The sequence below is a fragment of the Phalaenopsis equestris genome, unplaced genomic scaffold (assembly GCF_001263595.1).
Source record: "Phalaenopsis equestris unplaced genomic scaffold, ASM126359v1 Scaffold000002, whole genome shotgun sequence".
In the NCBI taxonomy this organism is placed as follows: domain Eukaryota; kingdom Viridiplantae; phylum Streptophyta; class Magnoliopsida; order Asparagales; family Orchidaceae; genus Phalaenopsis; species Phalaenopsis equestris.
Genome location: NW_018164444.1, coordinates 63075953 through 63094603, shown reverse-complemented (window position 1 = coordinate 63094603; position 18651 = coordinate 63075953). Strand labels below are relative to the sequence as shown.

Genomic DNA, 18651 nt, shown 5'->3' with positions numbered 1-18651 from the left:
TATATATATAATGTAAATAAGATTGCAACATAATTTAAAAAGCTAAAATTTTTCCGATCTATAGTATAAGAAAATTGAACTAAAAAGAAAATTCATTTATTGGGGAAGGGTTTTCTATGTAATTTAAAATACTTACGAAAAAGGGGAGATTTTCTATTTTGCATGCAACCTGATCTGTAATTGAACTATAAACATTCGACTAAAAGGTAGTGATTATAAAACAAGACATAAATACAAAGCACCTAGACGGTAAATCGTGCCCAATTCATATGCTATCGTAAGCTTCAATCTGAAATTGCAAGGATAACATTTCATTAAAGACCAGACACATCATCAATATAAAATCCTACAACATTAAAAAGTATATATATATTTGGCACAAGAGTTGACAATGGTGTTCGCCTAGCTATATTCTAATTCATTTCAACGTATTTATAACATTATTTTTTAATTATCATATATAATAATGCAAAAAGTGAATCTCATTATATACAATAAACACAACCCTAAACCCTAAGCTATAAATTTATTGATTCAAGCTTAGTTTCGAGCCCCATCCATCGGTGAAGTTTCGATCCAAACACAAAGTTGGTTCGTCATCTTCTCAAACGAAGCCTCGCTCTAATCAAAGAGATTTTTTTATATTGAGGGGAGAAAAATTCATAGAGAATTTTTTGACATGACAGAATAGAGCATATTAATTATAAAAAAAGCACCTTTTTTTTATGTGAATTTTCTTATGACAAATGCAATGCATCGATCATCTTTGCAATTATTGAACCGTGATATGTCAAGTTGAGACGTGGTCGGCCTTCTCTCGGTCAGTGGCATTGAATCTAATAATTAATCCAATCCTTAATGCAATTTTCAACTCCGTAACACCATATTCACACCTGTCTTTTCATTATAAAAGTGTCTTCTTCTTTATCAAATAAAAGTTGCTTACATTTTAAATTAATTAATATTTATAAATTACCAATACTTTTACATACATACCTCATAATTTAAATGCATTTATATATTATATCTAACACCAATAAAAAAAAATAAAAATTAAATAAAACAGCTGATATTATTAATAAAATACTAACCCAGCCACCAATATGTTAAGCATCACAGTGGCCCCCACCGCTATCCCCGCAAGCTCTCCCACCTAATTAACAGCAACAAAACCCGTCATTAAGCTAATTAATCACATAACAATCAAACAGAAACACAAACAGAGCAAAAGAGAAAGAGATATGGACTGACCGCTCGAGTATCCTTCGCCACCGCCGTGACCACAAAGAGCAGATTGAAGCTGATGACAAACTCGATAAAGAAAGCCTGAACCGTACTCACGGTTACAGAAGGCACCGTAACTCCGCCGGCGAGGTAAGGATGGAAGATCCCTTTCAGAGCAAAGGAGGCGCAGATGGAGGCGGTGACCTGCGCGGCGATGTAGGCCGGAACTTGAATCCAGGGAAAGTGGCGGAGGACGGCGAAGGCGAGGGTGAGAGAGGGGTTGAGATGTGCGCCGGAGATGTGGCCGGTGGAGAGGATCACGATCATGACGGCCAGACCGGCGCAGCCCGCATTGCCGATTAGGGTTTCTGCTCCGTCGTATTTTTGGTTCACGATTGGGGCCGCGGTGGCGAAGAAGATGAGGATGAATGTGCCCACAAATTCGGCTCCCAGCTGGGATGTAAATGGATTTGATTTTTTTGAATGTAGCGAGCTTTTGAGCATAAATAAAATTAAATTTCAAGGCTTTAAATTTATTCTGAGGTTTTTACTTAACATTTTAACCCTTCAAAATTTTAAATATAATATTTTAACCCCTCAAAATTTCCACTCCATAAAACAAGATGATTGTAATTCATTAGGGCTGTCAAAACGGCTCGTTGTTCGCGAACAGCTCATGTTCTACTCGTTAATAAGCTCGTGTTCGGCTCGTTCGCTAAATTAACGAGCCGAACATATTGTTCATGTTCGGCTAATTTTGACTCGAAATATTACTAATTATATATATATATACCTTTGATGAATATTATTTTTAGAAAATTTAATTGACTACAAGGCTACAAAGATTTATAATCAATTAAAAGTATTAATGAAGAATATAGGATAAAAAATATTAAATTAGATTCAAATGATGTTTTAAATTTTGTCCCAATCCTTAAAATCTTATTGCTACGAGATTAGGGTTGTCAAAATGACTCTTTGTTCCTGAACGGCTCGTGTTCAGCTCACTTCGGCTTCCTAAACAAACGAGCCGAATACGAACATTGACTACACGAGCTGAATTTGGGCTCGCTCGTGTTCGGCTCGTTTACACCCCTATAATTCATTACAAACTAAAAATAAAGAATCCAATAAGCTTTCAAAACAGCAAAAAAAAAACAAATATAAACAAATAAAAACAATTACCTCGGTGAAGAAAGCAGGATTAAAATCTAATTAATTAATTTAAAAAGCCTCGTGCAAAACGGCCACGTCTGAAACCTCTAAAGGTATATGTTCTATAATGACAAAAGAACAATACGAATAATTGATATGTGATTATTGAAGGCTTTAATCGTGAATTATTGCGTTGGAATATTGAAGATAACAATAACAAACCTTAATCTACACCTAATATGCTCATTACATATTTCATCTACATATATTAAATAATTAGGTTCTATAAAACGATTATTTATTACTATTTTTAATCTATTGTTAAGGCTGTTGATGATACAATCTCGCGCCAAATTGGAGTCGGCTGAAAATTGGCTTGAATGCATTAAGTGAGGCTAGAAATTGGCTTGTTGCCCGGTATCTTCGATTTCGAGCCAACTTGGCTTAAAATCATATCGAATTTGGTCTGACTCGAGACTAACATGAGATGACGCAAATTGAGTTATTTAGATTTTTTCCAGCTCAAAATCGAAAAAAAAAAAAATTCGAGCAGATTCATCATTCATGTACGGCTCAAACTGGTTAAAAAAATTTAAATTTACCATTTCTGCTCGTTTATTTCAGTCCGGTCTAAATTCAATCAAAATTCAGATCAAATTTGGAGCCATTAACAATCTTTGGGCTAAATTCATAACCCTACGTGTAAGCATAGAGGAATAAATGCTTTTTATGTTTGTATTTACTATAAAAAATATCATTTAGCAATCAGTCATCGTATTATGACAAAGAATATGACAAACGCTACAGATAGGGTTGCTTAACGCGATTTATAGTGATATAATGAAATACTAATTAATTTTATGTGTCAATTATTTTATACAGAACTGTTTGAAAGAAATATATTTTTCTCTTAGTAATTTTATCATTACCTTACAGTCAACCAAATTGACCCTTATATATATATATATATATATATGATAAGAGTTGGTAAAAAATAAAAATAAAAATTGCAGAAATAGCAAATAATTTTATAAATAGCGTTATTTCTAATACATTGCATGTAAATGCCTAAAATTTTGTCTCTTGTCTTAGCATCCTATTTTCAGTGCCTAAAATAGAATTCTCAAAGTTTAGTATAGAAGGGTAAATAGGATAGTCATATTTAAAGTAAATTCTAACTATTAATCATTAATTTTTAGTCTTATTATTCCTTAATTAATAAAAAAAGAAAAGAAAAAAGAGCATTTAAGAACGAAAAAAATACATAAATAAAAGGCGGAAGAACCCTAAAAGTCAATGAGTACAGCCAAATAGTTTTCTTTCGTATTCCTGTTCGCGTTGAATCGATAACCGTGCTCGCAAATGGCAAAATTCGGCTCGATTTTCAATTAACTATCAGAGTATAAAAACAAATTTGGGAAGGATTAATAAAGATAAATTTTAGGACTTCAATTTTTTATAACATGAGAATTTAGAGGCATTTGCATGCATACCACATAATTCTCATATATCTATATATTTAAGATCCTTGCTTTCATATTTACAAAAATAACATTCAAAATTCATCATCACACCAAAATTTTGCGACATGAACCTTTTTCTCAATTATGCATTGTCATATTTTAATTTTAAGTCAAATAAATTAAGATCATTTTTTATAAAATATGTAAGTCTTCTTAAGTCCACTCTACTCTTCACCAAATAGTCGACATTTAATATGATCAAATCATTTAAGACGATGACTTTCTGTAATGTTGTCCTTCAGGCACATCAAAATTATCACTCTTACTAATTATCTTAAATAAAATACACATATTTACACATAAATTTCAACATCAAAATATGTAAATCTAATATTATAAATGTTAGATATATAAATACATGAATGTAAATTTCTTAAAAAATTATTAATTTGTCTCATTATAAATTCAGTCGCTCAATTCTCGTTCAACCAATTAGACTTCTCACCACTCATTTAATGGCACCACACCGGTATTTCTGTGCACTGTCAATTCCGAGCGTCGGTGGAGAAAAGTACAACAGTGCATGCGATGCGAAGTTTCATCATTTTAATTAATTAATCAAGATTCCTAAAAGGGATTAGTGATGATTAAGCCTCTAATATAACAATAATCTACATTCATGCGGACATCTAATTATACTAAAAATTGGTGAAACACAGGTCGGACGAAACAAAAAAAAGTACCTTGCGAGTGAGCGACACGTCGGGCTTTGGGAAGGCAGTGATACACGATTGGGGAGACATCCAGGAATCAACGGGCAGGCATTTGCCGCAGCTCTGGATGGCTTTTCGATCGTATGACAGAGAATCCACCCGGAGTGACGAGAAGAGCGGCGCTCCGGGAGTGCCGGGCGTTGCCGGCGCCGATAAATTAGGGCTCTCAGCATCCATCGGCATTGAAAATTCACTGTTTTGCAAAATTACCTTTTTTTTGGGTGAAAATTACATGATTTGACGATTTTTGTAAAGGTTTGGTTTTTTTTTTTTTATGAATTTTTTGGGAGGGATTGACTTTCGATGGAAAAAAAGTTACATGATTTGGAGTTTTTATAAAGTTTTGATTAAGGGATAAATGGGGAAGGGGGGAAAGCCAGATTAAGGAATTATAAGAAAGAGATTATCTATAAATTTCTTTTTTTTCTTTTTTTTTTGTTGTTTTTTGTAATTTAATGGATTGGGAATTGGAGAAGGAGAAGTTACATAATTAAAATATTTTTTTGAGGTGTGGTTAAGGAATAGGAGGAAAGGGATCCAGGCCTTCAAAAGTACTACAAGCTGCAAAAGAAGAAAATGAAAAAAACATAATTTTGCTTTAAGACATGATATATTTAGGAAATTTACAGTTTAAGCTGCAAGAAAGATTAAGGGATGCTCACAGATTAAGTGAAGCCTCGGAGCTTTCCTCTGTTTGCTTCCAGGTTGGTATGATACTTCCTCGGAGAAAGAGAGAGAGAGACTGACAGACGGGGACAGAGAGAGAGAGAGAGAGAGACACAGAGAGATGAAGCAGCGCTTAGGAGGAGGGAACCATTGGAATTATATGAAGAAGGGTGGTGGTGGTCAATGGTAATGAAACCAATGCAAAAGCAAGCACTAATTTAATGAAAAAAACTAATAGTTTTGATTTAAAAAAGATGCATTTACTTATGTACCGCCCAATTTTTATATAATTATATTTCAGACATCTAAAATTTACTTTTTACATGAAAAACAAAGTTAGCAGCTCTTTATTCAGGAAAAATTATTCCATGCAGATCGAACACCGCACGTAACAGGTGATTTATGGTCAGGATATATTTCGGTGGATCCCACCTAATTTTAAAAAAAAAAAACTGAAATAATCTTGACCGTAGATCACCGTGATCTACAGTCAGGATCGGACACCGCATGCAGAGATGCAATAATTTCTCTTTTATACAGACACCCATAAGAGTAAAAAGTCCTAATATGTTCATGGACAATTTTTTTTATATATTTTTAAAATAAATAAATTTAATAATTTATCATGATTAAATCTAATAAAAATAGTTTTTTTTTTTTTTTATTGGGACAGATTATAAAAACATTTAAAAAGTAAGGGATCAATGTAAAAGACAAACAAGTTGTTCGCATGTAAAACTTATTATTATTTAATTCCAAAGAATTAAATCATAATTTTTTTCCAACTAGTATTAAAAATACACTAAAAATTTTAAAATATTCTCAGTTAAATAACCTATAAAAATTAAATATAAAAATTAGGCTCCACCTTGTTAGCGAGGGCCTCTTCAATTTGAACCAAATAATCATACTTAACATTATCTTGCTTCATTATTTAAAGCATAACGCAATAATACTTAAATAAATTAAATGAAAAATCAAAATTATTACATATATTTTATTTGAGAGGGTGTACATTTAATCAATCTCTATTTTTATATAATTTTAATTGAAGTGTTTCTTTACTTTTACTCTTCTATAAAGTAATGAACGTTGACAAAGTTGATGGGGCCAACTAATTACTTCTCACTTACCAAAATAAATATCTTTTTTTTTTTTTAAGCAATTTCAGATGAGGGGCACTCGCATCGTAAAATTTGAGTCATTTTTGTGTATGTTGTGTCTGTACAACGGTCGCGATATACTTGATTGCTGCTTGTTTTTTTTTTCATCTCTCTGTTGCGATCGGAGAATTGCCGCCGTTGTCCGGACGGAGCTCTGCGTGGAAGAACCTACTCAAAAGTTTTTCCATAAAATTGGGGCCAAAGGTGTCAAGCTAAATAATAATAATAATTAAAGGCAAATCAATTAATTATTTAGTTGGATTAGGGTTTTAAATCTCGATGTACTTAATCTTTAAATTGGTTTCGAGTTGACTCGTAAATCAAGCTTAACCCAAATGCTCAAATTTGACCTGAAGTTAATTTGATGCGAATGATAGTTATACTTTATATACGTAAATCAAGCTTAACTCGGGTTAGCTCGTAGGATGAAGATTAGTAGGTTTCCATCAGATTTTTAAAACGGCTTAATAAATGTACTCTTGAAACCGGGTTAAATCAATCAAATTTGCGCGATTCGGTTCAGTAATTTGGTTTTGAAAAAATAATATATTAGCTTAGCTTTAATTTTATGTTGTAATCTTAATAGTTATTATATAATAAATTGACTATAAGTCCTGAAATAGTGTGATATGCATGAAGAAAAGCAAAGTTAGAAACTGATTAAAAGTCATGAACATATTGAGCATTTATCTCAGATGGATTAGGTTTTTCAATCATATGTTCATAAAACTAATTATGTATAGAAAGAGTATTTTGCTTTAAAAAGTTTAATTTGTAGTCACATATAATAGTGCTAATATTATTTATTAATCAGTCATGATATACACTGAATATAGAGGCATGACTCAAAGCTTGAGAAAATTTTTAGAATAAGAAATATTCAAACTTGAATTAAAAATTATCAAGAACATCAATTTCAGCAAATATACAACTAAACTTACCAGATGACAAAAAAAATGGTTCAATCTGAATTAAATCAAATCTATATCAAGTCATTGTTAAGCTATTTTTGGATGTTTTTGGTGTCAAATTGGAATATCAAATGAGTTTCAATTTCTGACAAGCCTAAAGTAAAATCGAGTGTCTAAACAAGATGGGTCGAATGAAACTTGATGAGTCAGATAGTTGCATTATAATATGATTAATGCTTTGCACGCTTAAGAGGATTTTAGAAAATCTGCAATTTTATGAATTCTTGGCATTTGTTTGTGTAAATGCCTTTTACTTTGCATAACATTAAGAAATAACGTGATAATGTATGTAGAGAATAACAATAAAAATCATTTTACGTTGGTGCTTTATAAAGGGGTGAACGGTCCGAGTTCTAGCTGATTTAAGGCCGGGTCGAAATCTGGTAGAAATTTTTTTGAACGGATCGAAATCGGATCATGGATCGATCTAGTATATTTCGATCCGATCTAGTGTGGATCGATCCAATTATCGAGCCGGCTCAAATAACGAGTTGGCTCGAAGGCCATTTTTGGCTCATGAGCCAGATTGGTCCGGGACGAACCCGCCTTGACCTGCTCGATCAACCCAATAGAAAAAATTGTATATTTTTTTTAAGATGTGAACCACTGCCACTCCGCTTAAGCAAAAAAGAAAAACCTCACCAACTGAGTTGTATGTATATAAAACTAAAAAATTAGGTGTTTTATACATAAATACAAAAGAATTTATTTCGATACCGATCTGATCCCGATCTGGGCAGAGGAAGGATTTAAATACATTTGGTCTTTTAATTTGGCTTGTAGCTCGACTCGAATGGTTTGATCCGAGCTAAAATTCGATCTGATTTTCGAGCGATTCACGAACTTCGAGCCAATTTCACAGCCCTAATACTTTATGAGTGTACAACTATAATCTTTTAATAATTGATACTAATTAAATTATTTAATTTAATCAATTACAAATTTTAATTAATTCAAGATATTTGAGTAGTGATAGCTATAATTTTGAATTTGGAAATAGGATCATCCCTATATTTTTTTCAATAAATACATAGTCCAAATAAAGTGATTTGACATGGTGAGCCTAAATAGTATCAACTTAACGCATTGATTAAGCATTCAGAAGTATAAATAAACTCCTAATGATCTTTGAGGGACTAAATGCCCTTTGAATTTTTGGTTCCTATTGTCAAAATAAATGCCTAAATTAGAGAAGTCTAATAAGTTTTTAAGATCAATTAACTATGGGATCACCAAAGAAATGAGATTTAAAAAAAAATCAAATGGGTGGTGAAAATTTTTAAATTTGGAGAATTTCAGAGCTCTTCTGTATCACTGACTGCAAGACATCAACTAGTAGCATTGTTTGTCATCGCCAATACGCGACATTGACCGTGAGTGAATATCTCAAGTCTATCGTCATCATTATCAGACAATAATTCTCGTCTAATGACTAATTTCCTTCGTCAACATTTAACATTAAGCTTACGGGTCACCTGATTTTTCATCTGCTCAAGAGAACAATAAAGTTGAACATACTTCTTACTATAGGTCTAACATTTCACTTTGATTGTTGTTTGATGCCAACAATCGATGTCTAACATTGATTAGCTTTTGACACAGGGCATTAATCCTACAGATTATCTATCCTTTTCTTGAGATAGAGAACAATTGAGTCACAATCTGTGGTGTCGCTTGACCTCTACCATTTCTAATTGACAATCACATATTACCACACAATGAGCAATGTTTAATGTATCATAGCTATTGATATTTTACAATCATCACTTAAGATTCTTGAATAGATGATGAGTAATAAATATGATTATTGCTTGTCAAAAGATTGCAATAGCAGAGTGATAATTGAACGTCTCAATATTATATGAAAATTCAACACACACACACATTAACAATTCAAAAAGAACACAAGAAGACATGGATTTTTTACATGAAAAGTTTTGAAAAGTGGCCTAGATAAAGTATTCACTATAAATGTGTAATTATAAAGATAAACAATTGTCATACCATTAGGAAAGAAGAGTTAGAACATTACACTAAGTATAACACTTGTTCGTGAAAAATGTACACAACACTTTAAGAGTTTGAAGAGAGTTGTCATATTCTGAGTACAATGGCTATAAATAGTTAGTTGTTATCAAAAGTAATCGTCAGATTTGTAATGCAAGGTTATACGCTACATTGTATTTAGGATACTTAATAATAGAATTTTCAGGATATTTGTTGCATAATATTCGGGAATACATCATTCCACAACAAAGTTCGCTAACGACAGTGAGCAAGGGGGCGGCCAGTGATGATCGACGGCAACTAACAGATAGAGGTTGAAGGTGGTCAGCGGCTACATTAGCTAGAAGTTAATTATCATCAGGTTTTCAGTCCAAAACACCACTAGAATTTGACTCATTCTTCTTTTCTTTCTAGTGAAGAGAGTGAGTCTATTTATAAGTCTAATGGGAGGGGCATTTTAGTTTTTTGGCGATTAACTCTCATAATCACCTAATTGAACCGTCCACATTGATTTATATTTATCAAAGGAGAATATTTTAATGATTTTAGGACTTTAATGACCTCAAAATTAAGGAATTTTAAGTTCATTTGGTCATACAATTGACAATCTCAAACCTCCAAAGCTATTTTAATAGTTTGATTTGGACTAAATTGGATTGATATCAAATCTATTTTGGTATCAGCGGGTATCGAGACAGTCACTTTGACTATAAACTTCTTGAAATTGAGGTCTTGAATAGCCTTTAATTTGGATTTAGAATATTTCATATTCAAAAAATATCTCAAAATTTGTGTCAAATGATAAAAGTAGTTTGATGACTCATTAATGATTGAGCCATCTTTAAATCATAATCAAATTATCTTTAAAGCATCTTCCAATCATGGACAAAGAAATATTGAATAAACTTCAAAGCAATTTTGAGTTATGAACCGAACTAAGATTGAATTTGTTGTAAACTATGACCAAAAAAATTTTTGAGCGATGATTGAACTATGAATAAGAAATGGATCTTGTCCGAAATACTTTGAATAATATGTGGATAGACTTCAAACGAAGATCAAATCATGCTTGAAAAATAATCAAATAATTTCAAATAATAATCAATCAAATATGAATCAATTTTTCTTGAAGAATTTTTGAATTATAATCTAACTATAACCAATATATATATATATTGTTGGGATGATTTTTTAAATAATGATTGAATAACAATTGAAATGTCTTCATCTAATAATCACATAATGATTGAATGGTCTTCCAAGCATCTTCAAATATTGGCCGAAAAATAATCCATTCATGTTCAATCATTTTTTTATCATAGTTGAAATAATGATCAAATTATCTTTAATTTATTTTTCATTGTGATCAATTTATGTTTGATCATATTTTAATACTTTTTTAAAGGGGATTTGAAGACGGTAGAGCAATAATGAACTATCATTTAGGGTTTGTTTGGGGCAGCTGCAGCTTATTGTTGAATAATCTGCTTATTGAATAATCTGCTGATAAGCTGATTAAAAATAAGTTGCTGATAAGTTAGGTCCGGTGGCTATTAAAAATTTTTATTTTCTTGGAAAACTCAGACCGCTACCAGAAAACTCCCACCGCACCTAGATAGGTGCGGTGTGAAAACGCTACTTTCAGCGTTTTCAAAACGCATAAGCTGTCAAAACACAATTTACACAAACAGTCCATGTGCATTTTCAAAACGCTACCACATTAAATAAACAACCCCAAACTGACCCTTGATCATATATCTAACTGGTGATATGACATTACTAACCTTTATGTTTTTTTTTTTTTTTTGCATATTTACCAATATTCAAAATATACAGTTGAGAATGTGAACCCCAAGTCAACTTTTACAAATCTAATAGATAAATTTATTAGATGAATAAAGAGAAATTATTGTACGAGCATGAGATCTTTCAGTGCGGGAGAAAATATCTAACTATTAGACATCATCTCATATAATTACGCACATCAACATTGATATTGTATTGATGAGAAAATTTGAGAAGCTCTGATTTCTAATGTTTGCATAATTTTTCAATAAGGATTTCGAAAACGCGTTAAATAGTTAAGGCGGACATGCTTAGGTTTGAAATAGATTTTTTGGTATATTTTTGACATTCATAATAGAACCTATAATTGGCCTAATGAACACTTATGGTGAGCATTCGAGTATATTGGGCACCTAAAATTAGCAAGTAAGCAGAATCTGTTATATTTTTATTTATGACTCACATTTATTTTAATAACAGATTTATTTTTGATAATTTAAGTTATTAATTTTCTTAACTCATAACTTATGTCATAAATTATGACAACTTATGATATTTATTTTGATAACTTAAGTTATTTATTATCTTAACTCATAACTTAAGTCATAACTTATGATATTAATTTTTGTAACTCATATAATCCCTAAAATAAATAAATGTTACTAATTTATGTCATTGATTTTATAAAAAAAATCAATTAATTTATTAAATTATCATAAATATTATTGGTTAGTAACCCCTTTGATGGATGATGGTTAAATAATGCATGAATTTGAGAATGGGTCATCTCTCTACCTAACACGCCCCGTACATTTCCCTCCATCAGAAAGTACAGAAAATTTTAAGGAATTAGAGAGAGAAATTCCATCTCTTCAAGATCAAATTTCTTAAAGTTAAAATTTCTTAATCATGAATACAGGTATACGTTACTTTATTATAGATATGTAAAAATCATGAATAAATTTTTTGACTTTTTTTTTTTTTTTTTTTTTTTTTGGAATTTGTGTCATAAAGTTCAAACATGAATTTCTAACAAAATCGTGAGTCCATCCACTGAGAAAATATTGGATGCAGCGGATCACATGTCCGAACGAAGGTTCAAATGCAGTCACGCTACCATGTATCCCACCGCTGCCCATCCGGACCGTTCTTGTCACATGCAGTTGCCGCACGTAATATTTACTCTCATGGGCGAGTTGTAGTGATGCACAATTCATGTTTCGGGCGACTTCATAAATATGAAGAATATGAGGTTGATTCTGCAATGCCAGGACAGTTTTTGAGCATCTGAACAGAATATCATAACAGCGCAAAATACAGTTCAACAACCCCCATATAACTGTGATGATAAAAATCTAATTTACTTGATAATATTATCCAAATAAATAAATAAAATGTTAGATCAGTTAAAATTCAGCCGGATGAAATTTATTATTATTATTTTTTTTGTTTTGAGAAATTTTATTCAGTGATGTGAGTCGGTCGCCGGTGTGATATGTTGACAAACTAACCTGATTGGCTAGTCGGTATTATAAAACACTGAATTTACAGATATACCACTCAATTCTTACATATTTACAGATCTAATGCCAAAATTTTCCACTCAAATACTACTTTTAAAATGTGAAATACATATTTTTTAAAAAAATTTAAACTAAGTCGTATTTATGTAAATCTTCATATAAAATAAAATAAAAGAGATGATATATTTGTTTATATCCAGATCCATACCTTATTTCATTTATTCAATATAGGCGTGTGGATTTATAAAGTAAGAGAACTAAATTGACTTTCTAAAGATAGGATTTGATCTATTTTTATATATAATTAAACAATGGGTTAAGATTTAATATAATAATTTAATTTTGCATGGTATTAAAATGTCACAGCATGCCCATACTTTGTTCGGCTTCACGAGTATATTTCAGCATAAGCATTTGATAGTCGTGAGCTGCATGTTTGGGGAGAAAAATAATCACTACTAGATGTCAAAATATCTGTGATGATCGAAAGATAGTTTATCATATTCATATGATGACAGTATGAGTGACATTCATCTAATGAAGAATATCACATTTCTTATAAGAATAAAACAAATTCCGCCAATGTATCATTTCATTTGTTCGCTTCTATAAGTTTTTCAATTATTTTTGGAGAAGATGGATATAGCTTTAAATCATGCAGGCAGGTGGACAAAGGTTGTGGCAGCTATGAAATTGAAACTATGCTTAACTTTAGTTAGAGTTCAGGAAGAATGAGACAAGAATGAGCCACACTACAACTATAATTGTGAAGATGCAGCACATTTGAAGGAGTGAGATTGATTACTATCAATCTTGAAGTGAGAGATTGTTCTTATGTGGAGCCTAATCATTTTAATCAATTGGACATTCCAAGCTCTTAATTTCGACGATCAAGATTGACTGTCAGTTACTTAGGAGATATGGGGTCTGCCTACCTGTAATGGGTTTTTTCCTCCTTTACCTAAAGCCTAATGCCCCAACATTACGAAGACGACACCACAACGCCCATGAGACAATGTCGTAACTCCCAGTTCAAGTTTCAGAACCCGATAACCCGCATTCCAGTGCTTGTAGAGGAGCACCGCAATTTAGATTAAGAACCCGAGAGCGTATCATTGTAGTACCGAAGAGCCATATCACGACGTTCTAACTCTCATAATAAATTTTTGGAAGTTTCTTACTTATCGTGTCTTCTTTGTCGACGGGAAATATTGGATTGCGAGTTTTCTTTTGGGCAAAGGAGAGAAGAGGTGTCCCATGGAAAGAATTGAGTGTGTCGTACCGATCAATTAAAATGATGCCAAATATTGGTGAAACTTAATTATGTCGATTATGCAAAATCTAGATATTTTCGCTTACATAATTCTTCCTTAAATGACATTATTTCCGGTACAAATTTCTGGCCAACAACCATGTGCGAGATTTGAAATCATCTAATCATACAACTTTCAGACATATTATTAGTTGGGCCTACATCATTAAACTTCACTTTAACTGTTATTCTTTTTTTAGGCACTAGATATGTAAATACATATATATATATATATATATAGAAAGAGGTGTTCACAGTGAATTTAGCCACCTTCAGAAAATGTTTGAATCGCTAGCTAATTACATCCTTAAAAAGAATCCAGATTAGCTGCTGCCACTAGTTTAATCAACTCATAAGCACAAATCAAGCAATCTTTCATGTTCTTATTGTTAACTGGGACGAATTTACCTCGAAGATCCTTAACCGCTCAAAAATTGATTCGAATTTTGGCTCGGATCGAAATATATTAGCCGAGCTACGAGCCAAATTTAACATCGAATTTTTTCAAGCCGCCCGCCTCTCTGTTCGAAATAGGATCATTAACGACCCTACTGATGTTAGGATTATGAATTTAGAGAATTTAGCTCAAAGTACATTAATTGATCGAGAATTGATTTGAATTTTAACTCGGATCAAGATTGAATAGTAAAAATTAAGTCGAATTACAAGCAAAAATTTTGCTTCGAGTTTTTTCTCATCACATGATTAACGGCCATTCTGGGCTTAATCATCTCAACCACCAAGTCTTGATTCCCATCCTCATCATTACTCATAATTAATGCACATTCATGAACACCGTTTTATTAGCTGAGCACCGACGAAGAAATGCTAAGCCCACGTTCATTAATATATTCTTTCACTTTAATCACGCCATATTCTGACTTAGCAGCGGCTTGATTGAGATGATTAAGCCACAGGTCGTAGCGGGGATTCGCATGCATACCACATAATTTTTATGTATTTATATATCTAACATCTAAAATTAGATATTTGTATTCATAACACTTTGGTGTTGAAATTTATGCGTGAAAATTATATATTTTATTTTTAAAAAGTTAGCAAAAGTGTTATGTTTAATATAATGTTAAGATTTGAGTGGTAGGAATGTAAATATGAAAGTTTAGACATTAGATATGGAGAAAATACTTTCATTTACTGACAATTCAATAATAATTTTTACGTATTTATATATCTAACATCTTACCTTTTGTATTTATATGCATTGAAATCTTTTTTTTTTAATTTTTTTTTTTTTTTTTTTTTTTTTTTTTTTTTTTTTTTTTTTTTTTTTTGCTGGATTACCAAAAAAAGAATTGCTACTACTAATTTTCATATGTAAAACTTTAAATGAAGTGCAATAAATGTTAATATTAAATTTTGAATGTATATTAGACATGTATATATATATATATATATCTATATAAGAATGTATGATATGTATGTACATTTTCCTAAGTCTCATAACTTGAGGAGTGATGAGATGTTTCTTGCACAAAAATTAGGCTTGTTGATGGGTGTTGGAAGATTTGCAGCGATAGAGTGATGAATTATCTTCTTAGTATTGTATGAGACTCCAACACACATCAGATAATGAAAAAGAAGTAAGCAGAAGAAGAGGCCTCATTTTGGTACTTGCAAAAGCCTGGAAAGGAGAAAAAAGCATCGGGTTTGGCCCGGTTTAAATAATTCACTACAAAAGGTGAGTACACATGCCCACTCTTCACCTGAATAAGGGGAGATGGAGTTACAAGAATGTAGTTATCAATGATAGTATGTTGGAAAGACTGTAGTCGAGTATTATGGAGGCAATAATCTGTTGTGAATTTTGTGCTAGTGGTCGTGAAGTCAGCTAGTCATATAAGTCGTTGTTGAAAATCATCGTAATAATTGATTATGTTGGTTGTAGATGGTTGCTTTCGAAATGTTGGTTGCCCACAGAAAACATGGTAGGAAGCAGTAGAATTTGTGAGCCATATAGGTTGTTGTTGGTCACATAGGTTGTAGATGCGAGTTGTGATAACGTCGGTAGGCCGTAGAGACCAGATACTGGAGGTTGTGTGAGTTGTGGTCCATGTAGGTCTATTTTGTCATATAAGTCATAACGGGGAGCAATGATGTTGTTCGTAGGCCAAAAAGCATAAGTCTGAAACTGCACGAGCACTGATAAGCCACGTAGGACATAATTGGTCATATAGGTCGTAGTGCTTAGTTATGATGATGTTTGTAGAAAGCAGAGACCAGAGTTGGGATTTGTATGAAATGTGGACCACATATGCTTTAGTTAGTCACATAGGTTGTAATGATGATTAACTACAACCAATGTGGCGAGTTTTAATGATGCGCGTAGGCCGCAAGTGCCGGAGTCGAGAGCTACACAAGTTGTGAGCCACGTAGACCGTAATTGGTCGCATAGGCTGTAGCAGAGAACTGTTATGACATTTGTAGGTCACAGGGGTCGAAGTCCGGAGTTGCACAAGTAGTGAGTCGAGTAGGAAGTAGTTAGTCACATAGACTGTCGCGGAGAGTTATGATGACATCAGTAAGACACAAGGGTCAGAGTCAGTAGATGTGATGACATCCGTAGCTCACCACTACGGCCTATTTGATCAACAAAAGCATTAGTGGTTCACAGCTCACGAAACTCTCAACCCCCACCTCCATGGCCTACGGATGTTATCATAACTCCCACTATGGCCTATGTGTCCAACTATGACTTACATGGCTCACAGCTCATATAGGTCTCAACTCTAACTTCTATGACTTACATGTGTTATTGTAACTCTCACTCTGGCATCTGTGACTTACAAACATTATCGCAGCTCACCATTACTATGTGGCTGACTATAGCCTGCATGACCCTTATCTCACGCAACTCCAAAATTTGACCTTTATGGTCTACATATATTATCACAACTCACCACTATAATTTAGGTGACTTACTATGACATACGTAGCTCACAACACATACAACTCTCAGCTCAAACCTCTATGGTCTACTAATGTTAGTGCAATTCCCTAATACGACCCATAAGATTGGGTGTAGTCTTACAACCCATTGCTATGGTGTATGTGGCCATATGTTATCCCTGCTCACCACGACGACCTGTGCAACCAAATACAACATATGTAGCTCACAACTCGTGCAGCTCTCAACTCCAGCCTTTACGAACTACATAAGTTATTGCATCTCCCAAATCTGACATTTGTGTTCTACAGACATTATCGTGGTTCACCACTACGACCTATGTGACCAACTATGACTTACTTGTCTCATTGAACATGCAACTTAAAATTATGACCTCTACGGCAAGTTGAGACTATTACAACCACCAAGAATTACATTGTTGTAGCCTAATCACGAAAAACTACTATTATACTTTTAATGTAATTTAATCTTTCCTAATTTAGGAGAAGAGTGGACTTAAGCACTCACAATTACAAGAGAATTATTCGACTGGCCTAGGCCCGTGACTTTTTCCTTCTCTAGGGGTTTCCACATAAAAATCATGATGTCGCCTCCTATTACTCCACTATTATCTATGTTTGTGCTACACTAAGATGTTGATTTATTACTCTGCAGTTGTAAATCTTCCAACACACATCAGTTATAAACATAATAAACAAACTAGCTAAAAATGCTTTTTTTATCTCTAATCAAAGGATAATATGCATCTACACGCTTGCATTTATAACATTTTTAAAATATATCTAATTGAAAAAATCACTATTATAAGTATAAAAATGATTTTAAAATCTTAAGACATACTAACCAAACATATATTATATGCATTTAAAACACATTGACGTCATATTTCTCCATCCATACGGCAACTCTAACACTATTATTTATGCCTGACACTACTTTACACACATAATAGTTAAGAAACAAACACCAAACATGAAGAGCTAACAGGTCAGGATTCCTAAAGCTACATCAACCACTAGCTAAGATGCTGGGCATAGAGCAACTCCACTACCTAAATGGGCCCTTATATTCGTTCAAAGCATGCCTTCTTAGACAGAAAGAGAGAGTGGGAGAGAGAGTTGACGACATGGGAGATACAAGCGTAATGGTGAAGATGCATTCAGAGCCTTTCTTTTCTTCAACACGAGGAGAGGCAATATCTTTTGGTGGTCGTTTTTCTATGCTATTCGATGATGATGCAGCAAGAAAAGTGGTCCTACCATTATTTCATGCAATGATTCTTAAGAATATTTTTGAAAAAAAATATTAATTTGCATTTTGTATACAAAAATAATAATTCATTATATAATTATGAACCATGACAACTTTTTAGCACATTACATGTTTAGGTTCCTTTGGAAAATTTTATTTTGTTTTGGGTATTTCTTAGAAGATTTTTATGCAATTATTTGAGTTTCTTGTGAACTACTAAACATACACATTAAATATTTACTATTGTTGTGATGTCATTTTTTCATAATTTATAGCAAAACTATTATGGGTTCGAAAAATTCTATATTCACTATGTTGATTGGCGTACTTGTGATGTACATGTATACTCCTAATCCGCATGCCCGTGCTCTCTCGTGTGTATGCATGTGTAGAGAGAGCGAAAGAGATATTATATATATATATATATATATA

At 32.6% G+C, this 18651-nt stretch overlaps 1 protein-coding gene across 1 annotated transcript in view; it reads right to left on the bottom strand.

Annotated features, from left to right (window-relative positions):
- LOC110032896 (aquaporin NIP3-1) overlaps positions 1 to 5483 on the bottom strand; it is a 6346-nt gene extending 863 nt beyond the window's left edge. The window contains exons 1-4 of the mRNA XM_020736679.1: positions 5278 to 5483; positions 4586 to 5176; positions 1252 to 1677; positions 1092 to 1153 (exon numbers count right to left, since the gene is read on the bottom strand). Of these exons, the coding sequence (XP_020592338.1) occupies positions 1092 to 1153; positions 1252 to 1677; positions 4586 to 4798 (701 nt within the window). The 5' untranslated portion in view covers positions 4799 to 5176; positions 5278 to 5483. The remainder of the gene's footprint in view (positions 1 to 1091; positions 1154 to 1251; positions 1678 to 4585; positions 5177 to 5277) is intronic.
- Between the last annotated feature and the right edge of the window lie 13168 nt (positions 5484 to 18651).